The sequence below is a fragment of the Thalassophryne amazonica genome, chromosome 8 (assembly GCF_902500255.1).
Source record: "Thalassophryne amazonica chromosome 8, fThaAma1.1, whole genome shotgun sequence".
Taxonomy (NCBI): domain Eukaryota; kingdom Metazoa; phylum Chordata; class Actinopteri; order Batrachoidiformes; family Batrachoididae; genus Thalassophryne; species Thalassophryne amazonica.
Window position 1 is genome coordinate 69,548,216 of NC_047110.1, and position 14,528 is coordinate 69,562,743.

The 14,528-nt window shown below is 40.7% G+C and overlaps 1 protein-coding gene across 1 annotated transcript in view; it reads left to right on the forward strand.

The window, feature by feature from the left end:
* ptprq (protein tyrosine phosphatase receptor type Q) overlaps nucleotides 1-14,528 on the forward strand; it is a 140,886-nt gene that overhangs the window by 66,762 nt on the left and 59,596 nt on the right. Inside the window, 10 exon segments of the mRNA XM_034175490.1 lie at nucleotides 4,128-4,403; nucleotides 4,532-4,903; nucleotides 6,345-6,463; nucleotides 7,246-7,426; nucleotides 7,511-7,752; nucleotides 7,841-7,910; nucleotides 9,898-10,056; nucleotides 10,225-10,516; nucleotides 12,274-12,347; nucleotides 12,474-12,573. Of these exon segments, the coding sequence (XP_034031381.1) occupies nucleotides 4,128-4,403; nucleotides 4,532-4,903; nucleotides 6,345-6,463; nucleotides 7,246-7,426; nucleotides 7,511-7,752; nucleotides 7,841-7,910; nucleotides 9,898-10,056; nucleotides 10,225-10,516; nucleotides 12,274-12,347; nucleotides 12,474-12,573 (1,885 nt within the window).

The following is a 14,528-nucleotide window of genomic DNA, read 5'->3' on the forward strand; positions in this document are numbered from 1 at the left end:
ATTCCATAAGAATCCATAATATTTCTGTATTCTTCTTAATACATGCTTTGTATTAATGTCTAACATTTTGTCAAGCTGGTCTCCCATTACTGAATTCTGGCTAAAAAAAAAAAAAAACCCAGATATCTAATCATGGCATGCTATTGTGTGTAGTCTGTGGTAATAGTAATGTTGTGGAACATAACGACCAACAGAGAAAATTTTGAACATATTCAAAAAAATTAAGACATTGTGATCCACACAACTGAATAATTAGATGGAATCTGTGTGGGTAATATGCATATAATATGCATTTTTTTTTTTACTAAAATTTTACACCCAGCCTTGGTTTTTATTTCATTAGTGCATCTTCAAACTAGAAGCACTCAGAGAGTGCAAACCTCCACCAAGGCCATGGGGTCACTGACGCCATAACATCTACATGCCGTGGAATCATTGAACCTTAAAAAGTCTAACAATGATGTTTGCTCAGTATTAAAAAAAAGTTTCATCTGCTGTGACTGGATAGCATGTATCCTTAGCGCTTGGCATCACAGTTTATTGCAACTTGCACCTTTCCCAGAAGCTACTGTCATCTGAGCACTGATATTGATATTGCATGTGCTTAGAGACAAAAACAAACAAGAGACAAAATTCAATTTATTATTCAGCTAAACTGCAAATATATAAATTTTTTAACATTTATGAAACACTTTTCTAAACAAGGCCATAGGGTCACTGACCCTAAAGAGATTCCCTCCTTGGCACAGTGATCTATTTCTTTTTGTCTCTTTCTCTACAATTGTATATTGTATACAATAATCATTAGGTTATTAATATATAAACAAAAATAAATTTAAGAAATATTACAATTTGAAAACAAATGCACCCGAATGTGATGACAGCTGCAACTGCTTAATGCTAAGTTTTAACATTGAAAATGCCATAGACATGCTAATGCGTTAGCATCGGGATCTGGATCGTGACCGGATCACCACTAAAATTTAATCACTTGTTCCGCTTGTCAATTCCAACCACTCCACAAAATTTCATCAAAATCCGTTCAAAACGTTATGAGTTATCCTGCTGACAGACAGACAAACAAACAAGCAAATGCGACCGAAAACATAACCTCCTTTGCGGCGATAATAAAGGCAGAGATGGTGGCAAAGCAGTTAGTGCACTTGTTTCCAGAGCGGAAGATTTCCATGTAATGTGGAGTTGTGTAAAACCTGTGCCAAATTAACATGCAGATCCACCTGCTGTGGCAATCCCGAATGGAAAAAAGGGAAAAGAATGTGCATTTGGCTGCACAGTCATTCTGATAACAGGTTGTAATTAAAGGTTAAAATTAAAATACAATACAGATTGTTTTCTGTTTTGTAGTATGTCAGTTTCATTGATCGGGCAGTCGTGGCTGCAGGGTGCAATCACAGACTCAGTGTTTACTGACCTCTTAAAATCTCCTCTGGAAATATAATATACATCCATAATGCTATGAAAGGCATTCTGCACTCTTCAGCAGAAGACAGTTTTCAGATGTTGACAGATACATTGTAGCTTTGTAGTAACATCTTGTTATAACCACAGGCATTAGCTCTGCACAGTACCATTGTGGACACGCCCAGTTTCTCCCATATCATGGGGCTGCATTCAGTGTCACTTATAATCACCATAAACATGGTGTATATACTATGACATGTACTTTAGACTCCTGTTGTGGACAGTTGGGCCTGATTTCCTCATTTTTTGCAATCAGGATGTCAGTCGGGCCACAAATTGGAAATGGGAGATTGGTTTAATGGTTGTTTTGTGAGACTGGGAACAGGGGAGTGAATAACTTACTTTTGTCCCATTGTCTGATTATTTTGATGTTCTTTGTCATGTTACCTCTCTGCACACCTTTGTGACTCTGTGCCATGGCTCCAGCATTTTCTAAGCCAAACTGCAAAACAAAAATAATAATATAATAATAACGGCAGATATTTATGAAGAAATTGATTTACGATTAAAAACTTGACAAGACTGGCCAAATTAATACAGTTTTGTACTGTTTTCTCATCATTCATCATGTTCATGTACATGTTTTTGCCTTTATGTTCACATCTGCATTATATGTTGTGTGCCATGCATTGCTATGTCAAACAACCCAGTCAAAACGTTTTAGGATTGCACAGATTTAAGAAGTTGGCATGACAGTAGATCAGTGGGTAAGTAGTTAGATGAACAATTTGTGGAACTGTGGTTAATTCCCAGTCATGCTACCTATCTGTGTCCTTGGACAAGATACTTCATTTGCATAGTTTATTATGTAATGGGGACTGCAGATGGAAACTAGCTATTTAGCTACAATCTGGTACAGATCATCTTTGTTGTATGAGCTTAATGTCTCTGTACATTGTCCCTTTTCAAATAAAGGCGAGTAGTAATAATAATAATAATAATAGTCCCAGTCCACCCAACTGTAAATGGGTACTGGCCTTGGCTGGAGACGTAACTTGTGTTGGAGTGGCATCCAATCCAGCGGGAGTTGGATAGTCTCATCTGCTGTTTGCTATGCTGTCCGAGAATAAACACAGATACCAATGGGCTTCAGGTCCTCTATAAAAACTATTTATTCTTGCACAGGAGGACGAGACACATTTTGCATCACCACTCACAGCTTCATAGTCAAGTGGAGCAGAGAAAGCTTTCATACAACAAAACAGATCAAACTGTCACTGAACTTTCAAGTCTGCTTTTTAAGAAAATGCTCCTTTATTCCATGCCATCATAAAGCTACATACCTGGGCCCGGTTTCATAAAGTAGTCTAATCTTTCAGTCTACTAAACTTAGTTAGACAACTATGTTTATTTGCCCAACATTATCTGTCGAATCACCATTTCACATCGACGGTTATACTTGTAGATTGACTGTCTTACCTTAGTCAGTGGTTTTCACGGGCATAATAGCCTTGCACGTGCAGTTGCAAAGAGGCGGCTCCAGTGCGCGACAGTTTTGTTTACTTTCAGGTTGGTCATTATGACCTATCCAGCTTTTGTTTCGTTAACTGGCTTTATTAACGTTTACGAACACATACGAACAACAGAATGATGTGCTTAGCACTCACTCTTCAGTTTCTTCTTCTACAATTCTGTCAAGCCTTTATGTGCACACAATGTTGCTCATTCTAACAGCGATACCCAGTGGCTTGTGTGAGAACTGTCACAAACACATCACATCATGACAGTTTTCTGCTGCAACCACAGCCTTTTGAAGGAATACAAGCGACCGTAGGGGTGCTCTTGAGTGTTACATCAATTGGTGGTACATGATAGCCACCATTTTTTGAGGTAAGACAATGAAGCTTTGTTGACTAAAATAAGATTAGCCTTCTCTGTACCAGAATAAAAACTTTAGTCGCGTAACGTGAAACTTCAGCCAACTAAGCGCTTTGTGCAACAACTAGTATAAAAAAATTAGTCAACTCATTCAGTTTATTTGACTCAACAAGTTAAGACTGCTTCATGAAACCAAGCCCTGTGAGTGGAAAAATTGTGCATAGTGCAAAATCCAAAATTTGCACTATGCACAATTTTTCCACTCACAGCCACAGAAGCCTATAGCTTCTTGAGAGTTGTCTGAGTGTCTTGGTGTCTTTCCTCAGTCCTCTTCTTGCATGGTCACTCAGTTTTTGAGAACTGCCTCCAACAGATAGATTTACTATACAGTACTACACTGCTCGTACGTCTTAATAATTGATGTGAATGAAGGTCTAGACATATTCATTGACTTGTTCATATCCGCTGACTTGTCTGAAGAAAACTGACTGTAAAAGTGATGGTTTACTTGTGTTACACTGAAGGGTGCCATAGCTTATGCAACCTACCATTTTGGCTTTTATATTTTTATTTCATTTATGTCATGTTGTTGAGATTAGTTTTCACTGCAAAGGACATCATTTTAGAATTTGTTTTTCTATACAGAAGCTTTATTATTATTATTAGATGTCATTTCAAAATCCAGCTCAAAGATTCACAAACTTTCAGGCACCACTATAGATAAAGCACAGCTTTCAATACAAATTGTAAAGAAGCCTAAATCTAATCTCAGTACAACAGGCTTTTATTTTGCTGTCCGTGGCTTCTTTGTATCTTTCTGTTTGCAGTGTCTGATGCTGTAGGGAACCTATCTTGCTCTGGAATGAGCTGGGATTCAATTCACCTATCCTGGAAACTTCCCTCCAACCCCAATGGACAGATTCAGTTTTACCAGATTCTAGTGGAGTCAGACGTGCAGTCCTACGTACTTGAGGTCTTTAAGCCAGACTACACAGTCACAGGGCTGTCACCTGACCAGGAGTACATGCTAAGTGTGACCCCAGTCAACTCTGCCGGACCTGGAGACAGCAGGAACTGTACCGTCTCTACTCTTGCTGAATCAGGTAGTCGGCTGTGCTGCATATATGGAGAATTTTTACACGTTTAGAATGAGAATCACAGTTTATGCCAATGAACTTGATTCACGACAGAGGTTGCTACTTACATCAGTTCTATTTGTCTGTCATGACAGTCCCAGATGCCCCTCGCTTCCTCACCATCTCTGAGGTCACACCTAACAGTGTGACACTTCACTGGGCTCCGCCACTCTCCATTCCAGGCTTGCTGAAGCAGTATCACATCACCACAGAGCTGCTTTCAACTGTTTGTGAGCCAGACATCCCCAGTGCTGCACAGCCGGTCCCAGACGTCCAACTCCCTTCAGACTGCGTGGACTCTAACTTTGTGGTGTTAGTGAATGTTTCAGGTGGCTCTGAAGAGAAATACAATGCCACACTGCAATCCCTGGCGAAATATAGATTCTACCGCTTCAAAGTTGCTGGTGTGACCAACGCTGGATTTGGGGAATATACACCATGGAATTATACACGCACACTGCCTGGGAGTAAGAACATCATGGTGATAACAAGAATCTGTGTTGCCAGGGATTAGTCTGGAAGAAGTATTATTTCACAAGTATAATGCTGTATGTCAGTGGTTTTCTTCAGGCATCCCAGATCAGCATCTGTCTGAAATTACTTAGGTGACTGAAGGTGCATGCACTCCATTTCCAAAATGCAGACTGAGCCTTAAGTTTGATACATTATGCAATTTAAACAGCAATTTAAATACCAAAGTAAGTCCCTTCGGCTGCTCCCTTGTTTGCACTTGGGGTTGCCACAGCAAATCCAAGGTGAATCTGCATGTTGAATTGGCACAAGTTTTATGCCGGATGCCCTTCCTGACGCAACTCCACATTACATGGAGAAATGTGGCAGGGGTGGGATTTGAACCCGGAACCTTCTGAACTGAAACCAAGCGCATTAACCACTTGGCCACCACCCCTAAATACCAAAGTAGTGACATTAAACAATAGGTCTGTTCATTAAAAATTGTACAAGTTCCACAAAAATATCCAAGTTTTGGCAAATAGACTATTAAGTTACTTGGATTTGACTTCATGTGGCTTAGATGTTGTTCATCAGTCTGTGGTGCCATCTCATTTATGTGCAGCACGTTCATGTGAGAGTGTGGCATGGTGGCTTAGTGGTTGCTTCACAGCATGAAGGTCCTGGGGTCGCTTCCCACCTGGTCCTTTCTGTGTGGAGTTTGCATGTTTGCATGGATTTGGCTTCCTCCTGCTTCCAAAAACATGCAGATTAGGTGAACTGGAAACTTTAAATGGGCTATAAGTGTAAATGTGTCTGTTTGTATGTGATCCTGTGATAGACTGGTGCCCTGTCCAGGGTGTACCCCGCCTCTCGCCCAAAGACCCCTGGGATAGGCTCCAGCTCCCCTAAATTTGAAATAGGCGAGAATAGAAAATGAATATGTGTCCATGTGAGATTTCTTATAGCTTATGTGCAAAATAATATGTCTATACAAACAATAATATTCACCTTCAGATAATCAAATAATACATACTTCAGTTTTCACCTCAGATTTTCAATTTTGAAAAGTTTTGGATCACCCTTCATACACACACACACACACACACACACACACACACACACACACACACACACACACACACACACACACACACACACACACACACACACCCCACATCTGTATCATTACCTCCCCATCACTACTACCCTCATATTCAGTTTTCTAGAACAAACCTATGGGATAGTCATAGGGTTTTAGCCATTATAACATTACTCTGTCACCATAGTCTGTCATTAATTCCGCTGTCTACCAAACTCAAATAACTGACTTCCCCTGGTAACATCAATAAAAAAACAAAAATTTTATATTATATTTGACATTTTATGTTTTGAACTGAATCTTCTATACAGTATAGTAAAGGCACCATGCATTGTTTCTCTTATCTTATCCCTCAGACCCTGACGCTGCTCCCCTTAACCTGAATGTGACCCCGACCTCTGATAGCCTTCTTATTACTTGGAATCCTCCAGCTGTGCTCTCTGGGCCCACTTCATATCTTATAGAGGTCTCTTCAGTGAGTATCAGTCATACATACGTAACTTAAAAAAAAGACCAAATCCTGGGCTATAATCTGTTCATTATGGTTATATTGTGATTTTGTATCTGAACTGTGCATTTCTAATGGTTTGTGCTTCATATTAACTCACTGAATTGTGGCCAAAATATACTCCCAAGAAAAACATGTCACTAAAGACATGAAGAACACACTTGGATGTGTGGTGATGGAGCGCTTAAGAAATGTTAAACACTGCAACAAAAAACTGCAACAACTGGCCCCAAACACATGCAAATATTAAAGGGGTTGCATCTTAATCCTTATCAATCATGAAATATTTTAGTTTAGTTTATTTGTCTGAAATGCATATGTATGTATGTTAAAATAAAGGTGTTTGTACACTGTAGAACCTGTAAACAAACCATTTCCAGGCCCCCAATGAACATTCTTTTTGTGACTGTTGCATTGAATGGAAAGCAGCTGCAGCTCACCACAATAGGGTGTTGCTCTGTCTGTATCCCGCAGATTGTGAGTACTGCACAGAATGCAGACTGGCTCAGCAGACGTGTCTCACACAGTTCAGATATGGACTTCTGCTGCGTGTCTTCTGCCAGTTATTTCTGGCTTTATTTTGCTGACATCATGGGAATTTCAACATGCACACTCACAGAATTTTCAGACTTTGAGGATGTGTGGCATGAATGTGGAACATATTTTTAAAAAGGTGTTTGAAATCCAGTTTTGCACACTCGGACCCCTTTAAATGAGTGCATAACCTGGATGTGCTGTTTTATCTGCAGGGTGGAGTTTTGATCCACTCAACAGTCCGTGCTCCGGATGAGTTAAGGACTGTTGTCCTGGCTAACTTGACTGCATTCACTCGTTACTCTGTAACAGTCACCGCCTTCACCGGTCCACTGGAGCATGCGATTAGGGATGGGAAAGCAGTCGGGCCTCTTCACTTTGAAACCCTGGAGGAACGTATGTGAATACTGACATCTTTCTAATATCATTGAATATTTTTCATTATTGTTTTCACATATGTTTTTCATCTCTGTGTGTCAGAGCCCAGAGACCCACCCAAGAAGGTAACTGTGTCCATTATCCCAGAGGAGGTGACTCGTGTGTTAGTGACCTTCACCCCCCCAGAGGAACCAAATGGAAACATCACTTCTTATTCCGCAAACATCTACCAAAACGGCAACCTGCTTATGACCATCAGTCACCTTGATGTCATCCAAAAAGAGAACAACACAATGACAGCCTTCATAGAGGGCCTAAAAGGAGGACAAAACTACAGTATGCGGGTGAGGAACTCGGATAGCTCAAATAACAAACCACTATGAGGGTGTTTCTTTTCTTTAACTCCTTTCCACGGTCTCCAATTGTCTGTAGATTGTTGCAGTGAACAGAGTTGGTAGAAGTCCCCCAAGCATGGATGTCCAAATAATTACAGGAGTTAAAGGTGCAATTTCCAGTTTGTTTGTTTGTTTACACATGTATATGCTACATGCTATAGTATATTATCTTGTTGCAGCAGTGCAGCAGAATTACTACTGTGCAACCTTAATGCTGTTTACAACAACATGTAGGCATGAATAATTTCTAAACAACATACAGTACATCCAGAAAGTCTTCACAGCACTTAACTTTTTCCACATTTTGTTCTGTTACAGCCTTATTTCAAAATGGAGTAAAGTCTTTTTTTCCCCTCAAAATTCTAGTCACAACACCCCATAATGACAACATGAAAAAGTTTTTTTTTCTTTTTTTCAAATTTATAAAAAAAAAAAAACCCTAAGACAGTGGTGTCCAAACTATTCCAGAAAGGGCCAAGAGGGTGCAGGCGTTTTTTTGCAGCCACTGACTTCAGCAGGTGATTTCACTGATTAACATCCCTTTGAGAAGGTGGGATGAGTTCATCAGTGAAATCACCTGCTGAAGTCATTGGCTGCAAAGAAAACCTGCACCCTCTCTGCCCTTTCTGGAATAGTTTGGACACCACTGCCCTAAGACATCACATGTACATAGGTATTCACAGCCTTTGTTTAATACTTTGTTGATGTACCTTTGGCAGCAATTACATATGATGCCACAAGTTTGGCACACCTATCCTTGAGCAGTTTTGCCCATTCCTCTTTGCAGCACCTCTCAAGCTCCATCAGGTTGGATGGGGACTGTCAGTGCACAGACATTTTCAGATCTCTCCAGAGATATTCTGGTCTGAGCTCGTTGGACCACTCAAGGACATTCACAGAGTTGTCCTGAAGCCACTCCTTTGATATCTTAGGTGTATACTTAGGGGCATTGTCCTTGTCAGTCTGAGGTCAAGAGCACTCTGGAGCAGGTTTTCATCCAGGATGTCTCTGTACATTGCTGCATTCATCTTTCCCTCAATCCTGACTAGTCTCCCAGTTTCTGCCACTGAAAAACATCCCAACAGCATGATACTGCCACCACCATGCTTCATTGTAGGGAATTCACGTGATAGTTCAATCTTTGTCTGATCAGACCACATAATTTTGTTTCTCATGAGAGTCCTTCAGGTGCCTTTTGGCAAACTCCAGGTGGGCTGCCATGCGCTTTTTACTAAGGAGTGGCTTCCGTCTGGCCACTCTACCATATAGGCCTGATTGGTGGATTGCTGCAGAGATGGTTGTCCTTCTGGAAGGTTCTCCTCTCTCCACAGAGGAATGCTGGAGCTCTGACAGAAGGACTACTGGGTTCGTGGTCACCTCCCTGACTAAGGTCCTTGTCCCCCGGGTCGCTCGGTTTAGACAGGTGACCAGCTCTAGGAAGAGTCCTGGTGGATCTGAACTTCTTCCATTTGCGGATGATGGAGGCCACTATGCTCATTGGGACCTTCAAAGCAGCAGAAATGTTTCCGTACCCTTCCCAGATTTGTGCCTCAAGACAATCCTGTCTCTGAGGTCTACAGACAATTCCTTTGACTTCATGCTTGGTTTGTGCTCTGACATGCACTGTCAACTGTGAGACCTTATATGTGGACAGGTGTGTGCCTTTCTAAATCATGTGCAATCAAATGAATTTACCTCAGGTGGACTCCATTTAAGCTGTAGAAACATGTAAAGGATGACCAGTGGAAACAGGATGCACCTGAGCTCAGTTTTGAGCTTCATGGCAAAGTTTGTGAGTACATGTGATTTCTTAGATTTTTTTTTTATTATTATTTTTAATGCACTAGCAAAAATCTCCAAAAACATATTTTTTTTCCTCATTGTCATTATGGGGTGTTGTGTGTAGAATATTGGGGAAAAAGATGAATTTCATCCAAATTGGAATAAGGCTGTAACATAACAAAATGTGGAAAAAGTGAAGCACTGAGAATACTTCCCGGATGCACTATATGTAACTCAGCAGTATTGCTCGACCTGATGAGTCACATGTTTACCACGTGTTCTGCTCCCTGACCCCACGTGCATGTGTTGCAGCCCCGGCCAAGCCAACCCAAAGACCCCAGGCGGAGCTAGGCCGTGGAGGGGTTCCCATGGTAACCCACAGGAGTATCACCATCCGCATGCCTGCCTGTTTCTATAGTGATGACAATGGGCCAGTTAGAAACATTCAGGTCATCGTGGCCGAGTCAGGGGGTATGACACTACGTAAACTTTAAAAGTAATCAATTTCAAATGAATGTACTTGAGTGATGCTGTTCTGGTTGTGAATACAGTGTACCATAAAAAGCCAAATACTTAACACCAGCAGATATTTGAGTCACTCTGTGGTAACTTTGGCCTCTTACTTTGACCCTGTCACAGTGAAGGACAGCAAGAACCTCACAACCTGGAAGAGTGCGTTTTTAGATCGCCCGAACCCTTACCTGACTGATGAGGGCTTCCCCAACCCACCTTGTTTGAGGGATGGGACGTCACACGTGCACGAGTCTACCGGGGATGGCCGCAGTGCAGAGGGAGGAGGGAAATGGCTGCCATTAAGAAACAATAATAGCAAATCAGGAACATATGTGATTGGAGAGAATGACGACTGTTTGAAGGAGAACAACACTGACAAATACTGCAACGGGCCTCTGAAGCCAAACACTGTTTATGTGTGAGTGCATCACATGCACATTCACACACTTAAAAGGGAACACTGGGATTTTTCAACCTGGGTGCTACTTTTTAGATGTTTTGGGGCTCATCTTTTCACTCAGGACAAAAATGATTTTAATTGATCCAGTCTTGATGTATAATGCTAAGACCACAACAGGCTAAACAGCTATACAATGTAATTATATGGGCATACTGGAAACACACGCATTAAACTGCTTCTTGTTGCCAGTGAATAGGTGAACGTGTCATTTGAAGTGTCTGGTATCATGGAGAGGATCCAAATGTTTATCTCATTAAATGTAAAGAAAGTTTTCAAATGGCTGATGTACAGTTTTGCCGCTTACCTTAGGGCCCGGTCCCACTGGCGTTGAGGAAGATTTGCATATGAATTGCACACAAAAGTGGTTTATATTCGCTAAACATCAGCAATATGCGTGAAACATGCTTGTATGAGTTGGCCGACACCCGCACACGTCCTCAATTATCCGCAGAGGCACTTTTTTCCGTTGCCAGGATTTTTGAGCTGCACAAAATTTTGGTTGCAGATGACAGCCGCCATACATACTCAATACATATCTGTTATCCACTGATATCCGCAACTGACGGGGTATTGCACTTGGCAGCGGACTGGGACAGTGTGTAAAATGGATATATAGAGTGCCTATCACATCCACAACACAAACTAAAATAAGTTGTAGCGAATGCATACATATTGGCCACGAATAAAGCGTTTGTATTACGTCAGCTTTGCATCTGATTTGCAGACAATTTTCAAATGCATAACAAACAGAAATTGACATACCTGCCCGTCATTGCCAGTCCAGCTGTGGAGACGTACATAGGTAGTTATGGATTCCCAAAGACTTAGTGTGATAGTTGCTGCCATCCAACAACATACCAGTCAATGTCCAAGTCCAGCAATTGCTCCAGAGGCTGTGGTGTTGGTGTGAATAGTGATGCCGAACGGCCCGAGTGCACTTCTTTTATGTATGACTGGAATGCAGATGCTGCGCACGCGCAATACAGCCACTGTTTCTGCCACACGTGCGCGATGCATTCACAATACATCTGTAATATTTCAGTGATAATCACAATAAGTCCAATCCGTTTCCTCAATACATGCTTTATACATCCGTGATTGTTCCTTATATATTCGCTATACATTATTAATATATCCGTAATTCATACTGAGAAATTTGTCATTTTTGGCCAATTTTGTTGTGGTCGACAACGAACGCCAGTAATTTGTATACTCAATTCATGCGCAATTAATCCTCTCTCCAGTGGGACCGGGTCCTCAGGCTCTTTTCTATTTCATGCATCACACTTCTTTCCAAGTCAGTTGTCAATGAGGTGCTTCTTCTTAGCTGTGTTGCCAAAAAAAGAAAGCTAAACAATTTTAAAAGGTTACTTTAAAAATGTAAATATGCACACACTACTACAACACACTTTTAATGAGATTTTCACTAATCCATTGGTGACAAGAAGCTGTTTACTTGGAGGGTTTTAGCTTCACCCATATGCTAACATTGTGCAGCAGTTTAGCCTATGACACTGTTTACATTTTGAATCAATACTGGACCAGTTCAAATCAGTTTTAGTCCTGAGTGAAACCACAAACCTAAAAACATGTAAAAATAGAGTCCAGGTTGAAACATTCTGGAGTTTTTCTTTAACCCCCCCAACAAAGGTGTGCATGTGAGCATTTAGTAATCACATAATGTTAACACTGTAATATTATTGTGTGTTAATTAGGTTTAAATTCAGAGCCACCAACATCCAGGGCCAATACACAGACTCTGAGTACTCTGATCACATCAGAACCTCAGGTATGTTTCTCCCTGTGAAACTATGGGTGGAATAAAATGCATGCATAAAAAATGGAAAGTCCTCCTTTGTTGTTGTTGTTGTGTGTGAGAGAGACATTTCTGAATCTGTTGGTTCGTCCTCTGCAGCGGATTTCATGTTGACCAGAGAGGAGCAGATCATTCTTGGTGTCCTCCTTTCGTTCTTCTTGGCTGTATTGCTCATCCTCATCATCTGTGTTTCAGTCAAGTAAGAATGAAAATTGACATAGAACTTTTTTATTTTTATTTGATACAACTCACACATTTACCACATCTGTTGATCGAGTTACTGTATGAAAGAAATCTATTATTAAAGTTTTAATTTAACGATTTAAAAGTGGGTGTGACTTCAGGAACATGAAGCCTGATGAGCTACATGAGCTACTTTATTCAATTTATATCTTCTTGAAATTCCTTCCAAAATGAAAACATTCAGCTATGAAGACCGCAGCCACAGCAAACGTAACAGATGCTGAACAACATACTCAAATACAATAAAAATGATGAGTTTACATATGTCACAAATATAATGTAAAGCAGTTATTGCTGCCACCCCCAGTGGGCCATTAAGGTACTGCAGGTGGACTGCGTGAGATCTTTAAAATAAATAAATAAAACGAGCTTTGCTTTTCAATTTTGTGAAACGAGTTGAAAATTACGGCAAAAATCTTTGCTCATCTTTGATTTTTTTTTTTTTTTATGTTATCAGGAATATGTTGTCCCTATGGAAGCCTGTTTGCGCCACTTGAAAAAAGTTTTTTTGATTCAGAATTGTGAGATAATAAGTCAGAATTGCGAGATAATAAGTCAGAATTGTGAGATAATAAGTCAACTTCAATCAATCAATCAACTTTTTTTTTATATAGCGCCAAATCACAACAAACAGTTGCCCCAAGGCGCTTTATATTGTAAGGCAAGGCCATACAATAATTATGAAAAACCCCAACGGTCAAAACGACCCCCTGTGAGCAAGCACTTGGCTACAGTGGGAAGGAAAAACTCCCTTTTAACAGGAAGAAACCTCCAGCAGAACCAGGCTCAGGGAGGGGCAGTCTTCTGCTGAGACTGGTTGGGGCTGAGGGAAAGAACCAGGAAAAAGACATGCTGTGGAGGGGATTAGAGATCAATCACTAATGATTAAATGCAGAGTGGTGCATACAGAGCAAAAAGAGAAAGAAACAGTGCATCATGGGAACCCCCCCCACAGTCTACGTCTAAAGCAGCATAACCAAGGGATGGTCCAGGGACACCTGATCCAGCCCTAACTATAAGCCTTAGCGAAAAGGAAAGTTTTAAGCCTAATCTTAAAAGTAGAGAGGGTATCTGTCTCCCTGATCTGAATTGGGAGCTGGTTCCACAGGAGAGGAGCCTGAAAGCTGAAGGCTCTGCCTCCCATTCTACTCTTACAAACCCTAGGAACTACAAGTAAGCCTGCAGTCTGAGAGCGAAGCGCTCTAATGGGGTAATATGGTACTACGAGGTCCCTAAGATAAGATGGGACCTGATTATTCAAAACCTTATAAGTAAGAAGAAGAATTTTAAATTCTATTCTAGAATTAACAGGAAGCCAATGAAGAGAGGCCAACACGGGTGAAATATGCTCTCTCCTGCTAGTCCCTGTCAGTACTCTAGCTGCAGCATTTTGAATTAACTGAAGGCTTTTTAGGGAACTTTTAGGACAACCTGATAATAATGAATTACAATAGTCCAGCCTAGAGGAAATAAATGCATGAATTAGTTTTTCAGCATCACTCTGAGACAAGACCTTTCTGATTTTAGAGATATTGCGTAAATGCAAAAAGGCAGTCCTACATATTTGTTTAATATGCGCTTTGAATGACATATCCTGATCAAAAATGACTCCAAGATTTCTCACAGTATTACTAGAGGTCAGGGAAATGCCATCCAGAGTAAAGATCTGGTTAGACACCATGCTTCTAAGATTTGTGGGGCCAAGTACAATAACTTCAGTTTTATCTGAGTTTAAAAGCAGGAAATTAGAGGTCATCCATGTCTTTATGTCTGTAAGACAATCCTGCAGTTTAGCTAATTGGTGTGTGTCCTCTGGCTTCATGGATAGATAAAGCTGGGTATCATCTGCGTAACAATGAAAATTTAAGCAATACCGTCTAATAATACTGCCTAAGGGAAGCATGTATAAAG